Below are 23,604 nucleotides of genomic sequence, written 5' to 3' on the forward strand. Positions count from 1 at the left end.
TGGCCCTGCCAGTGTTATTTTAAATTGTACAAAATCTTGCTTCTTTCTCAGGGAGGGAAACCACGGTCTATTTTTACTGTCTCACGAATTTGCCGTGGCTCCATCCCGAGGAGGGATCGAGTTTCCCGGACATCGTGGTCTCCGCTCGCCGGAGATTCCTTCGGTCCGTCCTTATAAGGAACCAGAGATTCATCTCAGCCACTGCCATGAATCCCCCCTGCTGCAGTGAGGGTGATGGATCATGCTGGAAAGACAGTTAAAGAAAGAAAAAAGGGAAGGGAGGGAGGCTGGGAGCCGCCAGGCTGGGGATTAGCAAGTGAAAAAGGAGTGGAGGGTGGGGGGGCGGATGGAGAGAGGCATTAGGAGAAATTACAGGCATGGAAATCAAGGAGTGTAATCAAAACCAGATTGGGACACTTTGATAGTAATGGAAATCAGTTTTTTTGTGAGTCTGGGGAATGCTGGATCCCTCCTACCCCGGAGCTGTGCTTTTGGCGTACTTTGAGTCTTCCCCCAAGTAGGTGCCCAGTGGCAATTTTGGGCCACATCCACACCTCAAGGGTATCTGGGGGCCAAAACCCAAGTGAAATCTCTGCTCAGGAGCCCGCAAACAGCACCGGGGTGGCCCCGCAGCCCCGATCCACGTAGTGCCCGGCCACGTGCCCCGCGTGTCCCTGAGCCCTTCAGTCCACCCCACTGCCGTGCACGTCCCCAGCGCTGACAAGTCATCCTTCCCCGATCCACCTGCACCGGCATCGCCGACACCAGCGGGCTCCGTCCATCCCAGTACGTACAAAGGGCTGCGGTTTGATCCTGGCCCAGCCTGCGCTGGGGAACGGCATCGTTTCCCACCCCAAGGCGGGAGGAGGGCAACATCCGAACCACCTGGTTTGGATGCCGTGGTCCGGCCGAGCCCCATCCCCACGGGAATAACTGCGCCCCATCCCCACGGGAATAACTCCCTGCAAAGCACAGATGCTGATTTTTTAGAGCACTCCCCATTTTTCACAGGCTGCATCCGAAGCAGATAGTACAAGCAGGCACAAGGCTTGAGTAAGGGAAAAGGGGGAGGTATTAACGGCGGTCCCTCCCCGGCTGTCTAAATCAAGAGAGCAGTTTTCCCCTGAATGGTAAAACTCTGCCGTGGGTGTACAAGCCCGGAGCTGCCCGGTGTTTACTACGCTTCAGCCGGGGAAGATGCTCGGCAGTTTTTAAATTGCGGTCCGAGATGGAGCTGATCTTCCCATCCCTCCGTCACGGAGAACAAATGGGTGGTTTCGGAGCTGGCAGAGGCACCGAGCAGAGGCTGGGAGGGAAGAGCACGCCTGTGCGCCTGCTGCACGAGAGCCGACCTTGGCCTCCATCCTTAAAAGCTTTTAAGTGCCTAAATCCCATTGATTTCAAGGAGAACCAGGGGCTCAAGGACTGCGGGAGCCCTCGGCTTCCTGCTCTCTAGACGTGGGCTTAGCTTTTGCCAAGTGGCCCAAGGTAGAAATTTCTCAGCAAAGCTGGCCTAGAGAGTTCAAACAAAATGATTTCTTCCCCTCTTCTATCTTTTTCCATTGAAAAAAATACAATGAATTTTCTAAAGCGTGCCTTATTGGCACAAATTCCTCTCCACCCTACAGAGACCGTCTATTGAAGAAAGCTCCGATGGCTCCCGGTGAAGTGAAGCCCCTCGCTGAAGTCAGCACCAATAACCCCGAATCCTGATTTCCACCCCAAATTTCCTCCCTTTCGCCCTCAAAAGGGACTTTTCCCAGCACAACATGGGCTGTGCAGGGTCCCCCCTCACCTACCCCCGCAGCAGCCGGGCTCTGCCACGCACCAGGACCCATCCCCTGCTCCGAAAACGGTCCCAGCCCACAGTCGCAGGGGCCCTTTTGTTCCCCGCAGGCTTTTCCTTGCAGTCCTTTATTTATGCGCTCAGCCCTGGCCGTGAACAGTCGGGATGATATTTTCCCAATGTGTATTATTTATTCATCGTTATTTATAACTTACCATTACTGTGTTACTGTCTTTGTCGGGAAAGTAATTACCTATGCTTTTTAGTAAAATCAATAAAAAGTTTGAAGGTAGGAGCTCACACCGAGTGTTTAACTTGTGCCATTTCTGGGGGCTCTGGTGATTCCTCGTGGGTGGTAAGAGAGGGGGAAAAGCATCACCCGGGTTTGCTCGGGCACCTCTGGCCTTTGGAAGTGGTTGGGGGAAGACCTGGATGAGCCTGAAGAAAGATAACGAGGGGGAGAGACAGTCGCTCCAAGGATGCTCCGTGCTCTGTCCTTGAGAGGGACTTAAGGCAATATTTCACCAAGCTGTAATTGGGCTTTGGCTAATTAAACCTTCCCTTTTCAGGGGTGAGGAGGCACGTCGGCACACGACTGTCTCTCTCCCAGGCAGCGATGCCGCCTGGGTGCTGGCAGCCAAGCAGCCAGGAGCCCCCCGCTGCCCCTCCGGCAGGGAAACCCCCCCGTGCCTGACCCCCCCAGCCTGAAGGGAGGTTGGGAGCCAACAAGAAAACCAGAAGCTCTTTTTCTTATTACAAATGGGCAGCTTGCAGCCAAACCGCTCCCCAGCCTCCTCTCAACAAGGCAAACCCAGCTCTGCCGGTGGCCGGTGCCGTGCCAGCCCCTGTGGCATCGTCCCGCCGTGGCAGAGCGGGACCGGCAGCCTTGCTGAGACCCAATTTTGGGCCCCCCCGATGGCCACGAGCCACCCCAGGAGCGTGACGGGCCACACACTGGCACACAGAGCTGATTGCAGGTGGATGTAGCTTTTGGTTGACCTTAGGGGTTGCAATACGGCAGAGAGTGCCGTCTTCTACTGGCAGCCTAAAGGATGCTCCCCCAGCAAGTAAACCCCTGGAGCCTTTGGTTTTAATTCCAAGAGGCGACAGTAGACTTTTAAGAGGCTTTTTGTCATCTCATGGAGCCAGGAAAGGGCCACAACCTTTTTGGGACAGGAAAAAAAAAAAAAAAAAGCACGCGGGGGATTTAATGAAAAGCGCTAGCGAGACCCTTCACCAAAAGAGCCGCGGAGGGTTAGGATGGGAGCAGAAGTTTTCACTTACCTTCGCTGGCTGCCAGCCCAGCCTCATGCAGATGCAGCCCAGCTGAGCGGCCGTCTCCTTCTGCCGGACTCGGCTTTACATCACCAGTACTGGCTTTTTCCCGGGGTGACTCCCGCGGTGGCACCAGGCTGTTGTGCAGCACCCGTGTTTGGGGTGCTGGCACGGAGGGAGGCTCGGGGACCGCTTGCCCCAAGCCCTGTGTCCCCGGCAAGTGCATCCCGTGGTGGGAGACCACAGCACAAACCCCTGCGGGGTGGAGGGATTTATCAAAGGGGCCAAGGAAAGCAGCTGGGTTTGCCACTTGCTGTGGCAGAGCGGCAAAGGCAAATTAATTGCGCGAGACAGGGGCTGCTCCCCCCGCTGTGCCCAGCCCCGCCATATGTCTGCAGACAGCTTTGCCCCGTTTTCGTTCATCGGTGCGTTAAAAACAGAGCGGGATGCTTGGCTTATCGCTTCCCTCCCTGCCCATCTGATCTGCGGGTGGGCATCCCATGCCCCACGGTCCCGGGCGCATCCTGCCCGGTCCCCACCTGGCTCCGGCACGGCTTTCTGGCCGGCAAACCCATCGCCATGTGGTTCGCACATGTGTTCCTGCCTCTCCGTGCTGGAGAACAAACGGCAGCTTTGGCTTCGGTTTAATCTTCTTGAAAGGCAAGGCTGGGAATGAGGGACTTTCCTTAAAACCCTTCCTGGCTGCCCAGCGGAGCAGCCCGAGCCGGCCGGGAGCAGCCGACCTCGGGCATCCTCAGGAGGTTGATAATTTGCTTTTCAAGAGGAAATCCAGCTGAACTGCTCTCAGCCCTGGGTGCTTTTCTGCCTGGAGGGGAAGATGTGACCCAAGGGAAGAGGCTGCGCGGCCGTCGGGAGCTGGGGGGCTCGAATGGCCGCAGTGGTGGGAAAGGCTGGACCCGAGCATTGCTATGGGGAATCCCAAAAGCGCCTGCAGAGCCCGGAGGGGTGAGGAAATGCCTGGCGTTGGCAGGACACAAAGCCAAATCCACTGTGCAGTGGATAAAGTCGGAGAGAGAAGGCATCTCTCCTCTGTCCTGGCCTCAGGAGCCACCCTGGGGGCCAGCGACAGCATGTCTGGGCCATTTCCAGCTCCCCTCCCTTACCCAACGCCACCAGAAAACCACTTCATTTTTCCAGTGAGCCCCACAAAGAGCATTTCTGGTGCTGACACACCAAGGCGGGGACCTCGCCGGGCTGAGGGACAGGCTGTGACATTTCCAACTTCCATCACCGTGGGGTCTGGGCTGGGCAGGACGCCAGGCAGAGTCATCCTGCAAGAAGCTGGAAATGCCAGGGCAGAGGAGAGCGGCACACGGGGAGCAGGGAGGTTTTTAGGAACTGAAGGACACCAATATGTTTGGGGTTTTTTTTTTTTTACTGCCAAGGGTTGATTTACAAAGAAGAGCAGGCAGTTTCGGCCACCACAGCATCACCTGTGTGCTCCCCGCTGCGGGGGGCTTCCCCGTGTCACCCAGATGGCTGTGACAGACCTTGAGGTCTGGGTCCTGGGGGTGTCACCGATCCAGGCACCCGCGGGATGCTGTTCCTTGTCCCATGCAGCCAGAGGAGGTCTGCTCACCCCGATCCCAGCGACGGCCGCTGACCTGCCCGGAGCCTCTCACCGAGGCTGTAATATCATTAACAAACCCGTCATGGGGACGGGGACCGGCGGAGGAGGTGTGCAGGGACAGATGGACGGACGTGGGTGTTTGAGGGGATGGAGATGGATGGATGGATGGACGGATGGATGGATGGACGGACAGCTGAAGACGGTGCACGGAGACAGATGGATGGGTGTGAATAATTGAAGGGCTGGAGAGCTGGCTGGGCAGGGACAGAGCGCACCCCAAAAGCACTTCGTGGGAGGGCGGCTGGGAGCGGGGGGGGGGACCCGGGCTTTGTGTGCCGGCGGAGGAGGGTGCTGGCTCGGCCGCTCGCCGTGATGCTCCGGGGGCGGAGAGGAGGAGGAGGAGGAGGAGGAGGAAGAGGAGGAGGGACTTGCAGCCCTTTTCTGGCTGCCGCCGAGGCGGCGGGCGGCAGAGGGAGGGCAGCCCGGCCGCGCACCGGCTTTCGGGCTGGGGGGGGGGGGGGGGTTAACCGGTAACCTGTCCCGCCGCCCCCGCGCACCATGGCCGGGCTTCTGCCGCTGCTGCTGCTGCTCCTGCTCCCGGCGGTGAGTGCGGGGGGTGCAGCATCCCCCGGGGGAGGCGGGGGGGGGCAACGAGGGACCGGGCGTTCGGGGGGAGTGCAGCATCCCCGGAGAGGGGGGGAGTGCAGAGGGTCCCCGGGGTACCGGAGGCATCAGGAGGAGGTGGGCTGGGGGGGGTCCCGGAGGCACCGCCCGGGGGTATTTGGAGGGTCCCGGGGGTACCAGGGTGGCAGAGACGAAGGGTCCCGTATGTACCGGGATGGAAAGCCCGGAGGGTATGGGGCGGGAGGTGCCGGGGGTGGGAGGCAGGAGCGGGGGGGTCCCCGCCGTGCAGGGCTGGAGGGTCCCGGAGGCAGCGGGCAGCAGGGCTGGAGGAGGAGGCGGGGGGGTGAGGGGAGCCGGGGGTGCCGGGCAGAGCACCTCTGGGTGAGGAGGGAGGGGGCCCGGGGAGGTGGGTGGTGATGGGGGACCCCCAGGGATGGCCCGTGCAGCCCCTCTGATCCCGTTGCGCCGAGCTCTGTCATCCCTTTTACCCAAGAAAAAAGGATGACAGAGCCCTCAGTCAGTGGGGGGGGGAAAGGAAGAAGCCACCCACACCCCAGAGCCCTCATCTCCTGCCATCCCGCATCCCCCAAGTCTCCCTTAGACCTTCCCAGCTCCAAACCCACTGCCCAGAAGAGAAGAACCTCTTCTCCCCAGCGTGAGCCCCCGGGACGGGCGCAGCCTCGGCATGTGCCGGAGACAAAACTTGAGGGCACAAGGGGCCAGGAGAGAGGGAGATACCCGGAGCAGGGCAGCCGGGTGGGCACACGGGGATGGACCTACCTACCTGGGGCAGAAACAGGGCTTTTATTGGGGGAGGATTTGACGAGGGTCCCAGAGGTTTCGTTAGGCAGCAGGACACCTTTCGGGCAGGATATTAAAGCCGATGCTTTAGCGGTTTCGTGTAGAGACTGAGGAGGAAAGCGGTGTTTGCGGCTCCGTGCCGGAGGGTCTCTCTGCCCCGTATGCCCACGGTACCAGACACGGGATCGGGCTGGCTAAGCTCCCCGGGGATGTTCGCTGCGGCGGGTGGGTGGCAGGAAAAGCAAGAACTGTCCCAGCCATATGGATTCAAATGATTTCACCCCAGGGAATTACCCACCTCGGGCAGCCCCCCACCTGCCGCGGTGGGGCTGGGCTTCGGTGTCCCTCGAATCTCCGCAGCCACCTCCCCGGGTCAGGGCTGAGCCCAGCCGGCATCAGCCCGGGGCACCCGCTGCCGTGGGGCTGGATCTGCCCCCCAGAATTACACCTGCCGAGCTGGGGGGAGCCTGGCAGCTCCGCTGAGCCCTCACCCAGACAGGTCCAAATGTGCACCCACAGCTGTGGCCGCAGCCCCGGGACCACCCCAAACCCTGGGTACCCCGTGTTTGTTGCTCTCTACCTATGCTGCTTGGCCGGTAGCTCCGCGTGGGAAGAGGCAGAGCCCTCCCAGTCCTGCCGTGCCGAGGGTTGGCCGGACCCACAGACCTCAGACGTGGCTTTCTCCGCTGCCCAAAGTTTGGGGATTGCTCGGAGCCAGGGGTTTGGCGGTTCCTAGACAAGGTGCTTCGCCAAGAAAGGCAGAGCGCGTCTGTCAGGCTTGCGGGCCGTTCGGATCCAGGCTTGCCGCTGGGCCCATCTCCAGCTGTAGCATCCCCTCCCTTCCCTGCTCCGGTGCGAAGCGATTTTTCTGTGCCAGGGCTCTGGATCTAATGGTGCCGTGCCGAACTCCGGCTTCGCGTAGCTCCCTCCAAGGCCATCTCCACAACCGGCGGCATCTGCTAGGACACAAAAACCCACTGACACAACTCAGAAAGCAATTAAAAGCTTACAGAGGTGTTGCTCGCACCCTCCGTCCGTGCCCCCCCTCCTTGGTCCAGCTGTCAAAATGCTTTATGGTGTTAATACCTGTGGCTTTGTCAACAGGAGTTGTGTTAATAACATGCACATTTCAGTGGGCTAATGCAGACCATGTGCCCCTCTTATAAGTGTGTTAATCTTTATGGGGGTTTCAGTGCTCGAGACACAGAACTGAAAGGGAAACGCAGGCAGAGCGGGGGGGGGGGTGCAGCACCTGGGACTGGAAGTTGCATTTTCTACAGCATTTAGGAGCACAGAGGAGGGGATCTGGGGGGGGGACGGGGGGATCAGCTGCTGCTGGCAGCCCTACGGTGAGGGGACATGTGGCCAGGGGGGGTCCCTGGGGTCAACCGCTGGGGGTCCGGGTGTCACATGGAGGAAGCGGCACGGCCGAGTCCCATCCCCACGGGCGCATGGAACCGCTCGCAGCTGCCTGCGGCGTGGGAGAGCTGGCCGCTGCCGGCCCCAGCTGCGCCGCCCCAGCCTTCCCAGCACTATTTATAGCCAGGCACGTTCGGCTGCTCCCCCAGCCCCGCTCACGGCTGCTGCTGCCACAACCATGGGGAGGTGGGATGGGGGTAAACCCCTGCCCAAGCGGGGCAGACGTGCCGCAAGTCAGGGCTGCAGAGGATGGAGCAGCGGGATGAGCTCCAGCCAGGTTTGCTGCAAAGCCCCCCCAGCCGGATCCGTCCCCCAGGAGAAGCGTGCAGCCAGCCCGCTGCAAAGCAAACCCCATCCTCACCCCCAAAACCCATTTCCCAGCTGGTATTTGGGGGTGCTGGGAAGCCCCTACACACCCCAAGCCCTCCTGCCTGCCCAGCTGGGGCCAAGCACTGGGAGCAGGCTGCCAGCCTGGGCTGGCGAAGCAGCGCCAAGGAGGAGAGCACATGCTTTCAAGCGCAGGGTAATTGGAGCACTTTGTCATTCAGATGCCTATAATTGGCGCTCCATTGTCTCAGCCGGGCCGGATGCTGCCGGATGATGCACAGCGAGTTCATCATAACGCCGCATTGTGCAAGGAGGCGGCCAACTGGCTGACGAGGCATCCAGATGTACGGGGAGGGAGAGCTCCTCTAAACGATAGCTGAGTTTCTTTCCCCCCCTCCAAAAATTAAGCTTTGTTGGATGGCAAAGAGATGGTCCAGCCCTGGAACGTACCTGCTTGTGAGCAGAGGGAGCAAAAGGAGCCCACGCAGAGCTCAGATCACCACAAGCATCTCAGCAGTCCCATGCCCAGGTAGAGATGCTTCCTGCAGTGCACGGCCCCGGCCAAGAGGTGTTTTGGGGAGCAGCCATCCTGCAAATGCACCCCACTCCCCAGGCTGCAAAGTGCGCGTGGTGCAGGGTGGCTCTGACCCCACCGCTCCTGGCATGTTTATTGCTTCCATATGTGATGACAGGTTTTATAAGCAGATACCCTTACATCCATTAGACAGTAATGTTGCTGAAGGTCTCAGTGCTCCCTTCAAAGTCTTCATTTCCATCGTGCAGTCTGATTTCTGATCCTCATGTGCAGCAAGAGCACTGTGCAGAGCTGTCACCCCAGCTCTCCAAACCCTCCGTCATGGCAGGCAGGTCTCCTTACTGCCAGCCTGTAGGCAGTGCCCTGCCTTCCTCCAGGCTGGGAAGGGCTGAGCCCTTCAGGATGGCAAAGCATCCTTAGAGGAGACAGCTCAGGTGAGAGACAAGAACTGCGGAAAACCCACATCCCCCCCGCTCCAAAATACCCACCAGCCCAGACCATGGAGACATGGGCTTTCCTGACCTCCCTCCAGCTGTAGAACTCAGCAGGGGCTTTCCTGATGAGCGAGTTTTGCATAGGAAAGTCATTTCTCCCAAAACCTCTATTTAATATGAGCCCCCTTTAGCCCCGACATTGGATGTCCACCCCTGGAGTGGGACCCTACCTGGATGCGATGCATTTCTCTGCCTGCCCTTGCAGGGAGGGTGCCGTAACAAGGGTCACCTCCTGGCTCTGTTTTCTCTCCCAGGGACCCACCTGGGGCTCCAAGGAGAAGTGCTTCACCAAGATGTACACGACAAGCGGGGAGTGCTGCAAAGCCTGCAACCTGGGAGAGGGGGTGGTGCAGCCCTGCGGGGTCAACCAGACCGTCTGCGAGCCCTGCCTGGACAGTGAGTACCCCTTCCCCACCGCAAAGGGGCTGGTACGGGGTCCGGGGAGGGGGCTTTGGGGACCACGAGCATCAGCAGGTACTCGAGTGTCCCCATGTTGTATCCTCTTTGCCTCCTGGAAGGATCGCCTGGGCACAATTTGGGCTGTTTGCTTCAATCTTTCCACGCACAGCCCAACAACATCCCTCGCACAGATCAGCTCCACCCCACACGCAGCCTTCCCAGGCCACCCATCTCTGCACCAGGGTTACTGCCAGCATTTCCCCAAAGCATCTGCCCTGCAAATCCCGGCCACGGATGCAGCATCTCCCCCTGTTTTGGGAACCGTTGGTACCAGGCACCTTTGCAGATCCCCTTTCCAGCACTGTTCCCCTCCCGATGGCTCCCTGGCTACTGGCTTATGGCCAGTGTTTGCCCCTGAAAAATTCCCCTCCCAGTGCTGACTGCACATCAGTCTCTGATCCAGCCACAGGGATGTCTCCCAATAAGCCACCTTTTTTTTTTTGGATTTTATTTTTTTTTAAAACCTCGTAAAGACTGCAAAATAAAAGCAAGTTTGCGAGAGGATAAGAAATCACGTAGGTCCCTGAGAGAGAGGGGAGCAGTTTTCTCCCGGCCAACTCCAGGCACATTGCCTATGTCAAATGCTTCATAAATGTCGGTCGGAGATGTGTGCTGGAGACCTGCTTAAATGCTTACAGATGAAGTGGTCCAACTATTACTGTTTAAACAATGCCACGATAGGCATAAGCAATCTGTCCTTCAAATTTACTGCTGCAAACCCTTTGAAGGCCTAAAGACAAATATTTCTAGGAAAAACTGTGCCAGCCAAGCCCAGATTGCTCTGGGGATGTGATTTGAGAGGTGGAAGGGACAGAGCACGGCTGCGGGGGAGCAAAGAGGAGGCGAAGCCGTATAAACAGAGCAGCGCCAGCACGGAGCAGGGGACAGAGCAGTGTCAGGGCAGTGCTAAAAATACCTCCGCGTTCCTGCAAAATCAATGAACAACGCTCACCCTCCCAGTGCCTGGCTGCAGGGGCTGAATCCCACCGGCTGCAACCTCAGGGCTGCTGTGCTGGATAACCCTGCGGGGCACGGTGGGCTCGTTCCCTCTCGGGCTACGACAGGCTCAGACCCATCTTGCTGCGAGGTGCCAGGACATCCACTGTGCCGTCCATCCCCGTGAGTCCTTCCTACAGGGAACCTGACCAGGGTGTAAGGCTCCGGCTCCCAGGCGTGCAGGGCTGTAAATCCAAAGGGTCACTTTGCATTCCTGGAGATGCTCAGACAAGCCTGTTTCCCAAACCCCCTGCGCTTCTAGGCTGGCAAATGGCTTGTCTCCCTGATTTCTTCTGGGGAACCGGAGGGATGAAGGGAGTTTCCACCCTCCCTGGAGGGCATGGAGCTTACGGAGAGACCAGGACCGTGACCTGGGTGGGGTGCTGGGAGCCCGTGTATCAGCCAGGGTGCAGATGCAAGTGCTGCTGCTCTGGTTTGCATCCCAGCTCCTCCTGCCCAGCCCCACATTGCTCCAGGCCAGGCATTTACGTTTTTGCAGGGGCATTAACATCAGGCAGCAGCTCTGTTGGGTCAGGGAGCTGAGCTGGAAAGTACCAGGACAAAAGGATTTGGGTCCTTCCTCCACCCCTGCTGGGATGAGGAGCAAATGCTGCAGCCCCCAGACCTCCCAGCACCCCACACAGACTGAGAGCAAAGCGCCAGGGCAGCACTTTGGGCCCTGCTTAAGTTTGCTGCTGATGGCCCAGCAAGGCTGAGTGGTGCCAGCCTCCAAGCAGCTGCCGGTTGCCATCTCCATGCCTCAGTTTCCCCCACAGCCCTTCATCTGCATCCCAGCAGCTCCCAGCCCTGCCACCCCTTGCTTGGGAATATCTACTATACCACTTACCCAACTACACAGCAGTGTGGTGTACACCTCAGGGCAGGATCAGGCCTATCTATCACACCGATAAGAAGCAGCACCAAGTACTGGGAACCCAGCCCCCTCACTGCCTTAAAAAAGGGAGCAGCAGACAAGCTGAGAAACCACAACCAGAGCAAATCCCCCTGCAAACCCTCCTACTTTGTACCCCCAGCCCTGCCCCAGCTGTAGTCTTTCATTCATTCATTAATGGCAGCATAGACCAATCCGCAGAAGCTCATCAGCTGGGAGCTGCTGGCTGGGGGGGATGACCATGGGACGACTCATTGGTGCAGGTGCTGCAGGGGGTCAAACGCTCCCCCAGCCATCCTCTGAGCCCAGAGCAGGATTTTGGGGTGGGGAGAGAAAGAGACCTGCAAACCCCATCATCGACCCTTGCCAGGATGGGGAGAGGGTCTTTTTGGACGCGGGCTCACGCCGGATCCTGCTGCCGCGGGCGCTGGGCAGGTGCAGGCAGCCCCGGTCCCGGCAAAGCACCCTGTTTGCCAAGCGTGAGCCGGTGGGGAGGAATGCGGGCACGGCCCTGGGCCGCCGAGATCCCCACCTCCACCCTGGGCTGCCTCCAAGCTCTCACCTTGGATGTCTTCCCCTGATTCACCAGCCAAATTGTTTTGCAAAAATTTGCTACGATCAAAGCACCACCCTTGCCAAAGCCCGCAGGGACCGGGGGGCCGGAGGGGCTGGAAGAGACGGTCCCTGCATTAGCCCAAATGGCTACTTGCTTATTTTTATTATAATTTTCTTTCTCCCCCTCCCTTGCCAGCCACCCCTGATTGCTGCCTCATGATTTATTTATCCCGCCTCGCCAGCCTCCATCGCTGCGGGCAGGAGGGAGGGGGCCCTGTTTGAATCTCAGCTGTAATTGCTCAGCTCAGATACCTTGCTGCCACTGAAAATGTGCCCACTCAGCCATATGCCTTTCCTGGCCACTTCCCCGCTCTAATGGTATCTATCAATAATTCAGAATAATGCAAAGGATGAACCCAGGTTAATGGGAGCCGTGCATGCCGGCGGTCAACCTGGTGCTGCTCTGGCTCTTCTCGCTTGCTGGGCAGCAGGGCAGGCAGGGGCAGCTTGCGCACCCCGGGGCAGAGCCGAGGCGGCAGCTCAGGACCAGCAGCAACGGAGCGGGTTCATCCCTGGGGTCCTGCAGTTCCAAGGAGGGCACGGGGCCGGCCCCGAGAGAGGAGCAAGACTCCCTGATGCAGGCATGGGGTGGAGGGAGATGTTGGAGGGTAGAAATGTCACGGCTGTTGCTGCGCAGGGTTTGCTGCGGCTGAAGAATGGTGGGAAGGCAGCCACTGAGGCTGGGATGGCAACTCCATCCTGCTCTTCTTGTGCAGGCGATGCTAATTCTGCCCATCACCATGGTCTCAGGGCTTTTCCTTCCCCTCTATCTTGAAAACGGCCAAAAATTAAGCACGAGAACAGCTCTGCCCTGAGCCTGCCCATGGTTCAGTTTCTCCTTAGCCACCCCGGGAGGATGGAGGCCACTGAGGGTGGGAATTGCCGATCATCCTCGGGAGACAGGCAGGTAATTAAAGATCAGCACACGGCTGGATTGCTTTCCTGAGGAGCAGGGCTAGCGGAGAGATTGCGGTTGAGCTCCCCAACACCTTCTCCATCAAGGAGGCTGGACTTTCCCCGGTGTTTCAGATGATGGAAGACGGGGCGTTGCGGCAGCGTGGGCTGCGGGGGGATCGATGGGAGGCAGCCGACGCAGGGACAGCAGCTGTGCCCTCCAGAACAGGAGCTTACCCGTCTTCCCGGGCTAAAAATATCTTCAAACACCTTTGGGAGCGGGCAGGGGAAGGAGGGGGCACGGGGGCGGCTTGCCGGGCTGCGGGAAGAAGATTGATTTCCCCAGCAGAGTCAGTCTTGCAGGATGAAACCGGAGAGCAAGAAGCCCCCGGGGTCAGAGGAGAGTCAGCAATTAGTGTTGTAACCTCCTGTTCGCATCACGCCCCGCGTCGGGGACACGAGGCTGAGGAGGGGGGCACAGGGTGGTGATGCCCCGAGGGACTCCCCGGGCAGGATGCAGAGGAGAAAGCGTTTGGGATGCTGGGAAGAAGCGATGGCTGTAGGATGCCCACGGGGACCAGAACTTGACCAGAGGTTGAAAACGGGGATGGTGCTCTGTCCGGTGACTGGGACGCTTGCCTGGGGACATGGGCACCATGGACACGTTGAGGGCAGCATCCAGCCCTGCCCAGGCTGCAGGAGCTCAAAGGCTGGATCCCTTCTGAGCTGGGAATTGCTGCAGAAAGAGTGTAGCAGTTAATGGGAAGAGGAGCCTGTGCGCTGGGGGATGCTCGGTGGTGTTGAGGGGCTGGGGGGGGGGGACGACACACCTTCTCCCTCTGGCCCAGAGGAGGGGGAAGATGGTGAAAGGGGAGATGGTCCCAGCCAGCAGCCGCTGCGCAAGTCCATCTCCCCAGCCCAGCACCATTAGGTGATGGGACAAAACCAGTGCTGGGGAGCAAAGTGGCCACAGGGCTGGGGATGCCATAGAATCATAGAATCATTTAGGTTGGAAAAGACCTTCAAGATCATCGAGTCCAAGCATTAACCAAGCCCACTAAACCATGTCCTGAAGTACCCTGTCCACTCGCTTTTTGAATATCTCCAGGGATGGTGACTCAACCACTTCCCTGGGCAGCCCATCCCAATGTCTGACAACCCTCTCGGTAAAAAAAATTTTTCCTAATACCTAACCTAAATCTCCCTTGCCTCAACTTGAGGCCGTTCCTCTTGTCCCATGCTGGGACCCTGCTCACCTCACCCTCTCTCCCCTGCCAGGCGTCACCTATTCGGACACGGTGAGCGCCACGGAGCCGTGCAAGCCCTGCACGCAGTGCGTGGGGCTGCAGAGCATGTCCGCACCCTGCGTGGAGTCGGACGACGCCGTGTGCCGCTGCGCCTACGGCTACTACCAGGACGAGCCGAGCGGGAGCTGCAAGGAATGCCGGGTGTGCGAGGTGGGCTTCGGCCTCATGTTCCCCTGCCAGGACTCGCAGGACACGGTCTGTGAGGAGTGTCCCGAGGGCACCTTCTCCAGTGAAGCCAACTTCGTGGACCCCTGCCTGCCCTGCACCACCTGCGAGGAGAACGAGGTGATGGTGAAGGAGTGCACGGCCATCTCGGATGCCGAATGCAGAGGTAAGGCCACTTTTTTCCGGGGAAAGCCGTTGTGGAGGGGAGAGTGGGGTTCGCTGGGACTCCCGTAGCGCTCCCTGCCTCAGTTTCCCTTTGCGCTACAGCAATGGGGAGGCAGGGGCATGTCCCTGGGCTCGGAGGAGAGAATCCTGGTGTCCAGCTGAGACCCCCAGCCCTCGGGCACTGCAGCGTGCAGCTTTCTACCAAGGCAGCACTTGCCGTGAGCCCTCGTCTCCCTTGCAAATGCCTGGCCCCAGGGTCTGCCCAGCTTTTTCCAGGGGCTTCCTTGGCTGAGCTCCCGGCAGGATGCTGCTGCGGATGCAGGCACTCTGCCGGCTGGCTTTTGGCGTCCAGGAACAGCAAGCGGAGCCGAGAGGTTCACCAGTCTTGGATGCTGTGCTCGCCGCTGCCTCGAGCCTTCATCAGGAGGGAACTTGGCAGTCGATGGGTTTCTGATAGGAATTAACTACCCTGAAGAGCCGGGGAACAGCCAGCCCCGCAGCCCAGGAGGGTTCGGTGCCCAGGGGAAGGGGGAGAGCATCATTCGCTGGCAGCAGCCTCCTGCCATGCCAGCCCACACGCCGCTGCCTTGAGCAGCCCCCCCAAAGGAGCGGCAGGGCTGCTTCGGCTGGGGATGCCCCAGTTGCTCCTTGGCAGTAGCAGTGCGATTCCCTGCCCCGAGCCCGGCCGGGGAGAAAAAAGACCTTTGTCCTGGCCGCCGCCGATTCACGGCGCGGGGGCAGCCAGAGCAGCTCCCTTGAAAGGGTCGAGTAAATGGAGCCATAAGTCAAGGAGCACAGGGCCAGCTTTGTTAGCCGGCAGCGGGACCCTGCCGGAAAAAGCCGTGACGGCCACCGAACCGTCGTTCCGAAAGGGCAGCGGGGTCCGGCCGGGGGGCCGCGGTCGGGAGGGCCGGCGGGGCAAGGTGCCAACTCCCCGCCGTGGCACCCGCTCCATCCTCTCCGGTCCGGCGGATGCGGCAGAGCCCCGCGGGGCTCGCTGCCAGTGGGTGCAGGATAAGCCCCTGGAGAAGGGGGGTGGTGGTGGGGGGATTTGGGAGGGAGCTGGCACCCAGGGGAGGGATGGGGCAGCCGCAGGTGAGAGCGTTTCCCTGGGGCAAGACAAGACATATCCACTCGCTCCACGGGACGTGCCTGGGTGCGGCGGGAATGGGGTCACTCCCAAACGCGGGCCGGGCTGGTGGGGTGCACGGCTGCAGGCAGGGGCCGGGAAAGGGGCAAATCCCGGCTGTGATGCTGCTGGCAGAGGAGGAGCCCGGCTCCGTGCGAGCTGCGGAGGCAGCTGGGTTGCCTTGCAAATGTCCTGGTGCAGATGTGCGATGGGTCGGATGCAGCTGGGGCTGCTTCGGTACCAGCGATGGGAGCCCGGGGCTCAGCGTGCAGCTTGCACGTTGTGGGAAGAACTGCAGGACTCAAGGAAACCCAGTGCTGGGAAAGAAGAGCTTACAAAGCCATGTCCGTGTCCAGCCGTGACCAGGCACCATCAGCCGTTCAGGGCAGGGGACAGCTTTGGCTTGTGCTGGGGACCGGGGAGGCCGGTGCTGTCTGGGGCCAGGGGACGAGGTGGTTTGTAAGGACAAGCCTGGGGACAAGGGGATGGGGCAGAGCTGGCACCTCTGCAAACCCCACAGCCTTTGGAAGAAGATCCCTGCAGAGACTGTTGTCCCTTCCCCAATTCACCCGCCACAGCCTGTTGCAAGGCACGGCCGGCTGCGTGACTAATTATTCTCATTTCTTGTCCCCTCCCTCCTGGTGGCAGACCTCCACCCTCGCTGGACAACACACACGCCATCCCTGGTGGGCTCCGACAGCCCCGAGCCCATCACCAGAGACCCCTTCAACACCGAAGTGATGCCCAGCACCCTGGCAGACACCGTCACCACCGTCATGGGCAGCTCGCAGCCCGTCGTGAGCCGCGGCACCGCCGACAACCTCATCCCCGTCTACTGCTCCATCCTGGCGGCCGTGGTGGTGGGGCTGGTGGCCTACATCGCTTTCAAAAGGTAGAGGATCAAGCAGCACCTTGGGGTCACGGCAGAGGATTTAGGTAGTGGGAAACAGGCTTTCCCCCCCCCCCCCCAGAAGTCCCACAGCCGGAGCTTGTCACCAACAAGGGAGAGAGGGGTCCAGGCTGGGTGGGTAGGAGGTGAATTTCCAAAAATGCGTGAAAAATCAAGCAGTTGAGAGGTGAAAGAGGGACATGGCAGCAGGGTGGAGGTGCAGGGTGGGGGAGCTCTCATTGCAAACCCCCCCCCACCCAGACCCGGCCCCTGCTCGTTCTGGCACGCCGTGGGCGGCCGTCACGGCCGATCACGCTCAGCGGCTCATCCCCAGCGTTCTGGGTTTACACCTGGCCCCGGGCAGGTCCCGGCAGCTCCCCAGGCACCCCGAGGGTTTTGGGGGGGACCCACAGGCAGCCCCAAGACCCCTGCATGCTCCGGCAGCGCGGTTGCGTTTTTGCAGCAGTTCCATGCAGAAGGGAACCCTGCCCTGGTCCCTTGCAAAGCTCAGGTGCTCGGCACCTGCAAACACCGATTTAAATCGATCCGGCCGCTACGCTGGAGAGGTTGAGCCAGAAGCTGTAAGAGAAACACTTCACCCTGCGAAAAGTGATCCCAAGAAAGTGGGACAAAACAACAGACCTGCTCCCAACCCGGGGGACATCGCCACCGGCTGTCACCTCCCCGCTCCTCTCTTTGCAGGTGGAACAACTGCAAACAGAACAAGCAAGGGGCCAACAACCGCCCGGTGAACCAGACGCCTTCGCCGGAGGGGGAGAAGCTGCACAGCGACAGCGGCATCTCGGTGGACAGCCAGAGCCTGCACGACCAGCAGCCGCCCAGCCAGAGCACCCAAGGGCCAGGTAGGGAGAACCGGGGGGGTTGCAGGGTGGGCAAGGGCACCCCGGGGATGGGCTTAACGCCGCTTCGTCCTTCCCAGCGCCCAAGGGAGATGGGAACCTCTACGCCAACCTGCCACCCAGCAAGCAGGAGGAGGTGGAGAAGCTGCTGGGCAGCTCCGCGGAGGAGACCTTGAGGCAGCTGGCCGGGGAGCTGGGCTACAAAGAGGACCTCATAGACTCCTTCACCCGGGAGGAATCACCCGCCCGGGCTCTCCTGGCTGACTGGTCCTCCAAGGAGACGGCCACCCTCGATGTCCTGCTCGCCGCCCTGCACAAGATCCAGCGCGGGGACATCGCCGAAAGCTTGTACAGCGAGTCCACCGCCACCTCCCCCGTCTGAAGGGTGGCCCGGGGCGGCCCCGCGGGGTCCCCTTCTCCCTTCACCCCCTCGCCTCCCCCCTCCCTGGCACCCAGAGCCCCAGAGGGGAGGGTGGGAAGGAAGCGGGGGCTCCCCGGGCCCCCCCCAATTTACAGTCCTGTACGCACTGACCTCCTGTTTTCGGTATCGCCCCCTCCCAGCACCGCCTCCCCCTGGCAGCCCGTAAGCTCAGTCCCGCTCAACGCCCAAAGCCTGTCTGCTGCCGGATCGTCCTCTGCAGCCCCGTGAGGCTGGATGGACGGACGCAGGAATGAGCACCGCGCTCTGAGCCCTCTCCTCTCTCCCCTTCCAGCCCCTTCTCCTTATTCCTTGGGGCTCCGGTTCTCCTCTTCCTCCTGCCCTTCCACATTGGCTCACCCCGCCGCTATCTCCTGCTCCCCTCCAATGCCCTGAAATCCAGCTGCTTTCCCCAAACCCCAGACGAAGGGCAGGGCTGCGATGGGTACGGAGAGAACTGGAGCTGCTGTACCAGGATTTGGGGAAGAATCTGGTCCTACAGCCGGTCTGCACCATGGAGGGCGGTGGGCTGGGGGAAAGGACTTGGCTTCCAGCAGCCCAACCTACACTGTGAAATTTGGGGGGCGCAGCCCCCACGCACGCTCCACAGGGCTGCCAGCGTTTGGTCTCGGTGAGGAGCAGCCGGGACCACCCGAACATTGAGGGCCAGAAGACTGGGTGCCATGACCTCCCTGCCAGTGCCCAGGCGTGCTGGAGCTAACACGGGAGGACGCCGAAGGTCTAAAGGGCTGAAAAAGTGCCTGCCCGCAGTGGGGACACGACAAAAGGGCTCTGCTCATCCTTCCCCCGGCATCGGCCCCGGCATCCCCACGCTGCACCGACCTGGGAGCAAAGCCACCCTGCCGCGATTGCACTGTCCAGGCTCTCCCGCAGAGCCGGCTGGGGCTGGTGGTCCTGACCCCCTGCTTGTAAGGGCTCCTTCTCTTCCAGCACTGTGAAGGGTGGCTCAGAAATGCCCCTACCCACTCCCCTGCGGGCCCTTTGCCTCCGTCCGGGCACGCAGCGGGTGCTGCCCACCCTCGGTGCACCGACCGCCTCCCCGGGGCATCCTTGGGTGGCCCCAGCACCTCTTTCTGCTGGGAGCCCACCCCAACCCCGGGGAGGGGACATCACTCACCGCCTCCAGAGCTATAAGTGCATTTTCTTGGCATATCAGCTCCCTGCCCAGCACCCAGCTCACTTATAGGGGATGCTGAAGAGCAGCCGCCGGGCAGCGGAGCACCCCGTTCCCCCCGCGAGCTGCCACCGAGCAGCCAGCGCGGTCCTGGGGGATGTCCCCAACACAGCTACAGCTTTGACGTCTCGCTTGCCTGGAGCATCACGAGGTTTTTGCAGAGGAAGGGCTGTACGGTGAGCTGGTGCGCGGCACCAGCACCGCGTACGTCTGCGCCTACGAACTCCCCCTTCGCCTCTGGATTCAGCCAGAAACTTTCCTGAAGGCAGAAGGTGATTTTCCTCCCCTCCTTAAGGAGATAAGGAAGACTTGTAAATAATGTCGTGTTGTTTTACTAACTGCTTGATGTTTCTACGTGTGACGTGGGGTGACGGCACCCGTCCTGGCCCCTCTGCTCTCCCTCACAGCCTTTCTGCCTGCAAGGCGAGCTTTCGTTTTGCAGCCCAAGTCTTAGGTCCCACCTCGTTTCTGGCCTTAAAGACTCAATGGGGGGGCAGGGAAACATGCACACCCCAAAAATCGCTGCAGCAGGTCCGTGAGAAACTTGGGAACATGGAAGGATTTGGCCGCTCCCGCCAGAGCTGCCGGGTGTCGATAGGGAGAGCTCGGTGCTTTCCGAGGGGTTGGAGGCTGCCTCGATAGGATTCAAGTGCCCAGGTCCTTCAAAAGCTTTTGGGAATTTTGCCTCCTCTATGCTTTGGATGATAAAGCAGCACAGGCTGAATCTGGATCTCCAGAATGGGATATTTGACACATCCTGCCCTCATGCAGCAAAACAGCCAAGATCCCTTCGGAGGAACAACCCCTGTGACACTTTGGCTGCCGGCTGCCCATGCCAAACCTGTTGGTTAGAAACACTTGGCCCCAACAGGGCTGCGAGTCCCACATCTGAGTCCCGAATCTCTCCCATCACTAAAATCCAAGGAAACCGCCCCAAATTTGCAACTCTACTTGCAGCAGGCGACTCCGGCTTGCGAACCCCCGGCTGGGGCGCCTGCTCCTGCCAGACCGAGCCATCCACAGGGATGCTTTTGGATGAATTTAAATGTTGGTTATCGTCAGGTTGTTTCCATCGGTCCCTTTTTTTGGTGAAGCGACTCAAATACAAACTAAGGGCAACTGGAATAAAGTGCCCAGATCAAAAGTGAAACAAACTGCCCGATTCAGTCTGACAAGCCAACCTGGCCATACCTTGCCAGCTGGAAACTGCTTTTCTTCAGGACAATATTGCCACGGTCTCAGGTTTCAATTGCCATAGTAAAGGGATTTCCTCAGGGCTGAGGAAACGGAGACAAACTCAGCATCCAAAGAGAAGCCGGGGGATGCCTCAAATCCCTGGTTGCAGGAAATAAATGAAAATAAAATGAAAAAACAGGGAGGGAAAACCAAGCCAAAGTTAGTGCTCGTCGGTACGTTTTGTGTCCTTTTCTAATGTTTCTGTTGTACAAAGAACGTGTGTTTCTCCACTCGCCCCTCTGTAATACCAGTGCTGATTTATTAGGAAGTTTTACGGTGAAGAAATAGCCGTCGTAGAAGGAGTTTGGGGGGGGTTGCGGGTGGGGTGTGAGCAGCATGAGGTGGGGGGGTGATGCACGGGGGGTGGTGGGCCGCCGCGCCGGCCGGGTGGGTAGCTGTCCTTGTGTATCCGTCGGATGCCAATAAAGAGCATCACTACGTTGGCGTGCTGCTTGGTTTTTCCACCCCCCACCCCAAGAACTGAGGTTTGTGAGTCCGTGATAGGAAAGATGGCCTCAAAGCCTTCAAGGGCAGGGTTATTTTTTTCTTCTTTCTTCCCCATCCTCCTATTTTAACCTTATAAACAGCAGGAACGTAGAGTCTGATCTTATCTGGTGAAGGAGACTCGGACCTGAGCCAGGAACGTGGCGTTGGGAGCTTCGTGCCACTTAACCAGTTTTGTACAACAGCTTACTGTGGTGCCAGGCAGCGTCCCGAGCGTCCCACCGTGCTCCCGCCCCGCTAGTGCGCTCCACGAAAGACCTTCGATGCTGGGGAAAAACCCTAGAAAAAGAGAGTAGCTTCCTCCTCCTACTCCTCCGAGTTACTTCAGCTGCTGTAAAAGAGCGTTAAAAGGCTCAAGTCCACTTATTTTGAAGCATTTTCTGCTTTGGGCACAAAGCGCCTATTTCTGCACCCTGGTGTGGTTAGGAACGCTGCCCTCAGCACCCCGAAGTGCAGGATTAGCCTCCCGAGACCCTCCACAAAACCCCCAGACCTAGGGAGATTTATTTAGGTGGGGGCAAGTTTTGGCAACAAGTCCAGGAAGGGCTTGGAGGGCTCAGCTCTGGGTAGGCACAGGGATACAGGGTGCATTTCTGATGCTAAATACTCACACAGCCCTCAGGCAGCCAAATTAGGGGCAAAACCCCCAGGAACGGTGGCAGGTAAAACTTTTCCCAAACAAGAGGTTGACTCTTGCCCTAAAGAGCTTCAGATGGCTCCGAGGAGGGTGCGTGTCCCCAGGGAACGTGGGACACGTGGGCGAGGGCAGCTGGGACCTCGCGGGGCTGGTGTTGGAGTTGCTTCGCGCAGGATTGCGTGTGGGTTTGCACACAGAAGTATTTACACATCACAGTTTATAAGAGCTTGAAATAGGATGCTCAAATGTAGCTGGTTTTATTTTTGGCTGGCCCGGGTCGCTCTCTAGCAGGAAACATAATGAGGACCAGGACTGCACATGCATAAAGAGCATTCCCCTTCCTTTTTTCAGGCTCCCACACAGCACTGCAAATAAACAAGGGAAAATAATTGCAATCAATCCATTAGGTTTAATCTGCTTCCTCTTAATCCCCATCCTCCCCTGGGAAAGGGGCTGGAATGGAGAAGAGGAGCGGAGCCGAGCTGCGAGCGTGAGCTAAAGGATTTCTGCCTGCAGTGCCGGGGAAGGGAGCCTGGAACCGGCAGGCAGGACTCAGGGTGGGCAACGAGCATCGTCTCCCACCGTTGCTCCCTGCATCCCTGGCTGAAGCCATGCTGGGGGGAGAGGGAGGGAAAGAGCTTTGCAAGGTGGTCTTCACGTGCGGGATCAGCTGCATTAGATGGTCCTTGGGGAAAGCAACCTGATTTATGGTTAGTGCAGGAGGGGGGAAAAAAAAAACCCAAAACAAAATAACAATAAGAGCTGGAAAGGAGCCCGATGTTTGTATCGGCTGGTGAGCAGGGCTGGGGAAAAGGCCCTGGAAAACTTCCTTCCCCTTCTTTATGGGTGCCTGGGGAGGGAGAGAGCAGCCCCCTGCTTAATCTTGCATCTGCTGCAAGGAGCTCTGGAGGGGGTCCCCCAGGCTGGGGGCTGGCTCGGGGGGGCAGGAGGTGGAGGAGGGCATTGGAGTACAGGGACAGACCCTTGCTGGATCCACACGCCCGCTCTGGCCACCATCACCCCCAGCAAAGCACCACCGCTTTGCTAAACCACTCGCCATCCCCAGCAGGAGGTCTTGGATAACCTCACCAGTCACCCAGAAAAAGGAGAAAAAAAAAACCAAACCACCAAATCCCCCACACATTAAAACCCCACGATGCACCAGGATGCTTTTGATTCAAATCCTGGCCCCTACGGGGAGCTGGGACCTTCCCTTTGCAGAGGGACAAAGATGGGAAAAGAAAGCTGAGCTTCCAGAAGAGCAGCAGGGCTTCGCAAGTGAAACAACAGTTCACGGCGCCCAGCTGCAGCTGACAAACGCTAATCTCACCTATATTTCTTCCCCATCCATCTGTCTGCCTCCAGAAGCAAGCCGAGCAAGCATTCTTGCAGGTTGCCCCAGCAATTTAGGACAGATTTGGGGGTGCAGCCAGCCACGGGGAGGGGGGAATTTGGAGATGCTTCAATTCCTGACCCCAGAGACAACGCCAACCTGCAAACAGCCCCACGGTACCAGCCCCGAGCAGGTCACGCAGGTCAGCGCCGGCATCGGCAGCCCCATCTCCCCCCTTTGCACCCCCAGGCAAAATCTGCCTCCCATATGCTGACGAGAGCCACATTCCCAAATAATGGGAAGCAGGTCGACGGCAAAGCCGGGAGCGTGGGGGCGACGGCCCCGTGCCGTGCGAGCGTGGGGGGCTGCTCAGAGGCTGGAGGGATTGAGGTGGGGGCTAACGGCTCCCGGGAGAGCAGCGTGGCAGCCTTCCTCTTTTAACCTGCTCTTAGCTCCTCATCTGAAGCTTTTCCAGCCCCACAGCCCAGTTCAGGAGAGACAGGGCTGAGCCGGCATCGCAAGGTGCTGGTTTAACCCATCACCACATCTCTACTGACCACGCTCGGGGTGGGGAAAACGCGCGCGTGGTCCATATCTTGAGTAATTGTGGATGTTGTTGTAGCATCCAGAAGCTCTAGCAGAAACTGCGGCTGTGCCTGGAGCAGGATAAACCCGGCCCAAAAAGGCGAGGGGACAAGCCAGTGGGTGAAAAAACCAATATGCCCAGGTGCCTGGCAAGGCAGGGTGGAGATGGGAAGGTCCCTGCATCTCAGGGTGTCCCCACTATCCCATATGGGGTAGGGGACACAGGGGAGCGGGACATGGGTGTCCTGGCTCAGGTTATTACGGGACAAGGATGTCTGAGCAGTGACAGAGCCAAGACCAGCCCCTGCAGCCACCTCACACGAAACCACCCCTAATTCAATGCATCTAAGAGATATTGCATCTCACTCACCTGGGAAGGAGGGACAGCATTGCCACCACCAGCAGGGACAGGCAGCAAAGGGAAAGGAGAGGGAAGGAAAAGCCCTGCCCTGCCCTTCTTCTTTCCCAAATTT

At 59.3% G+C, this 23,604-nt stretch overlaps 1 protein-coding gene across 1 annotated transcript; it reads left to right on the forward strand.

Moving 5' to 3' along the window:
• The first annotated feature begins 5,091 nt into the window (after nt 1–5,091).
• Nucleotides 5,092–20,189, forward strand: NGFR (nerve growth factor receptor). The gene is made up of 6 exons (XM_030021556.1): nt 5,092–5,255; nt 9,107–9,248; nt 13,987–14,346; nt 16,123–16,366; nt 17,066–17,226; nt 17,304–20,189. Exons 1-6 carry the CDS (start codon nt 5,211–5,213, stop codon nt 17,603–17,605), a joined length of 1,254 nt encoding a protein of 417 aa, XP_029877416.1. The 5' UTR covers nt 5,092–5,210; the 3' UTR covers nt 17,606–20,189.
• The last annotated feature ends 3,415 nt before the right edge of the window (nt 20,190–23,604 follow it).

This window comes from Aquila chrysaetos, chromosome 8 (assembly GCF_900496995.4).
Source record: "Aquila chrysaetos chrysaetos chromosome 8, bAquChr1.4, whole genome shotgun sequence".
Taxonomy (NCBI): Eukaryota; Metazoa; Chordata; class Aves; order Accipitriformes; family Accipitridae; genus Aquila; species Aquila chrysaetos.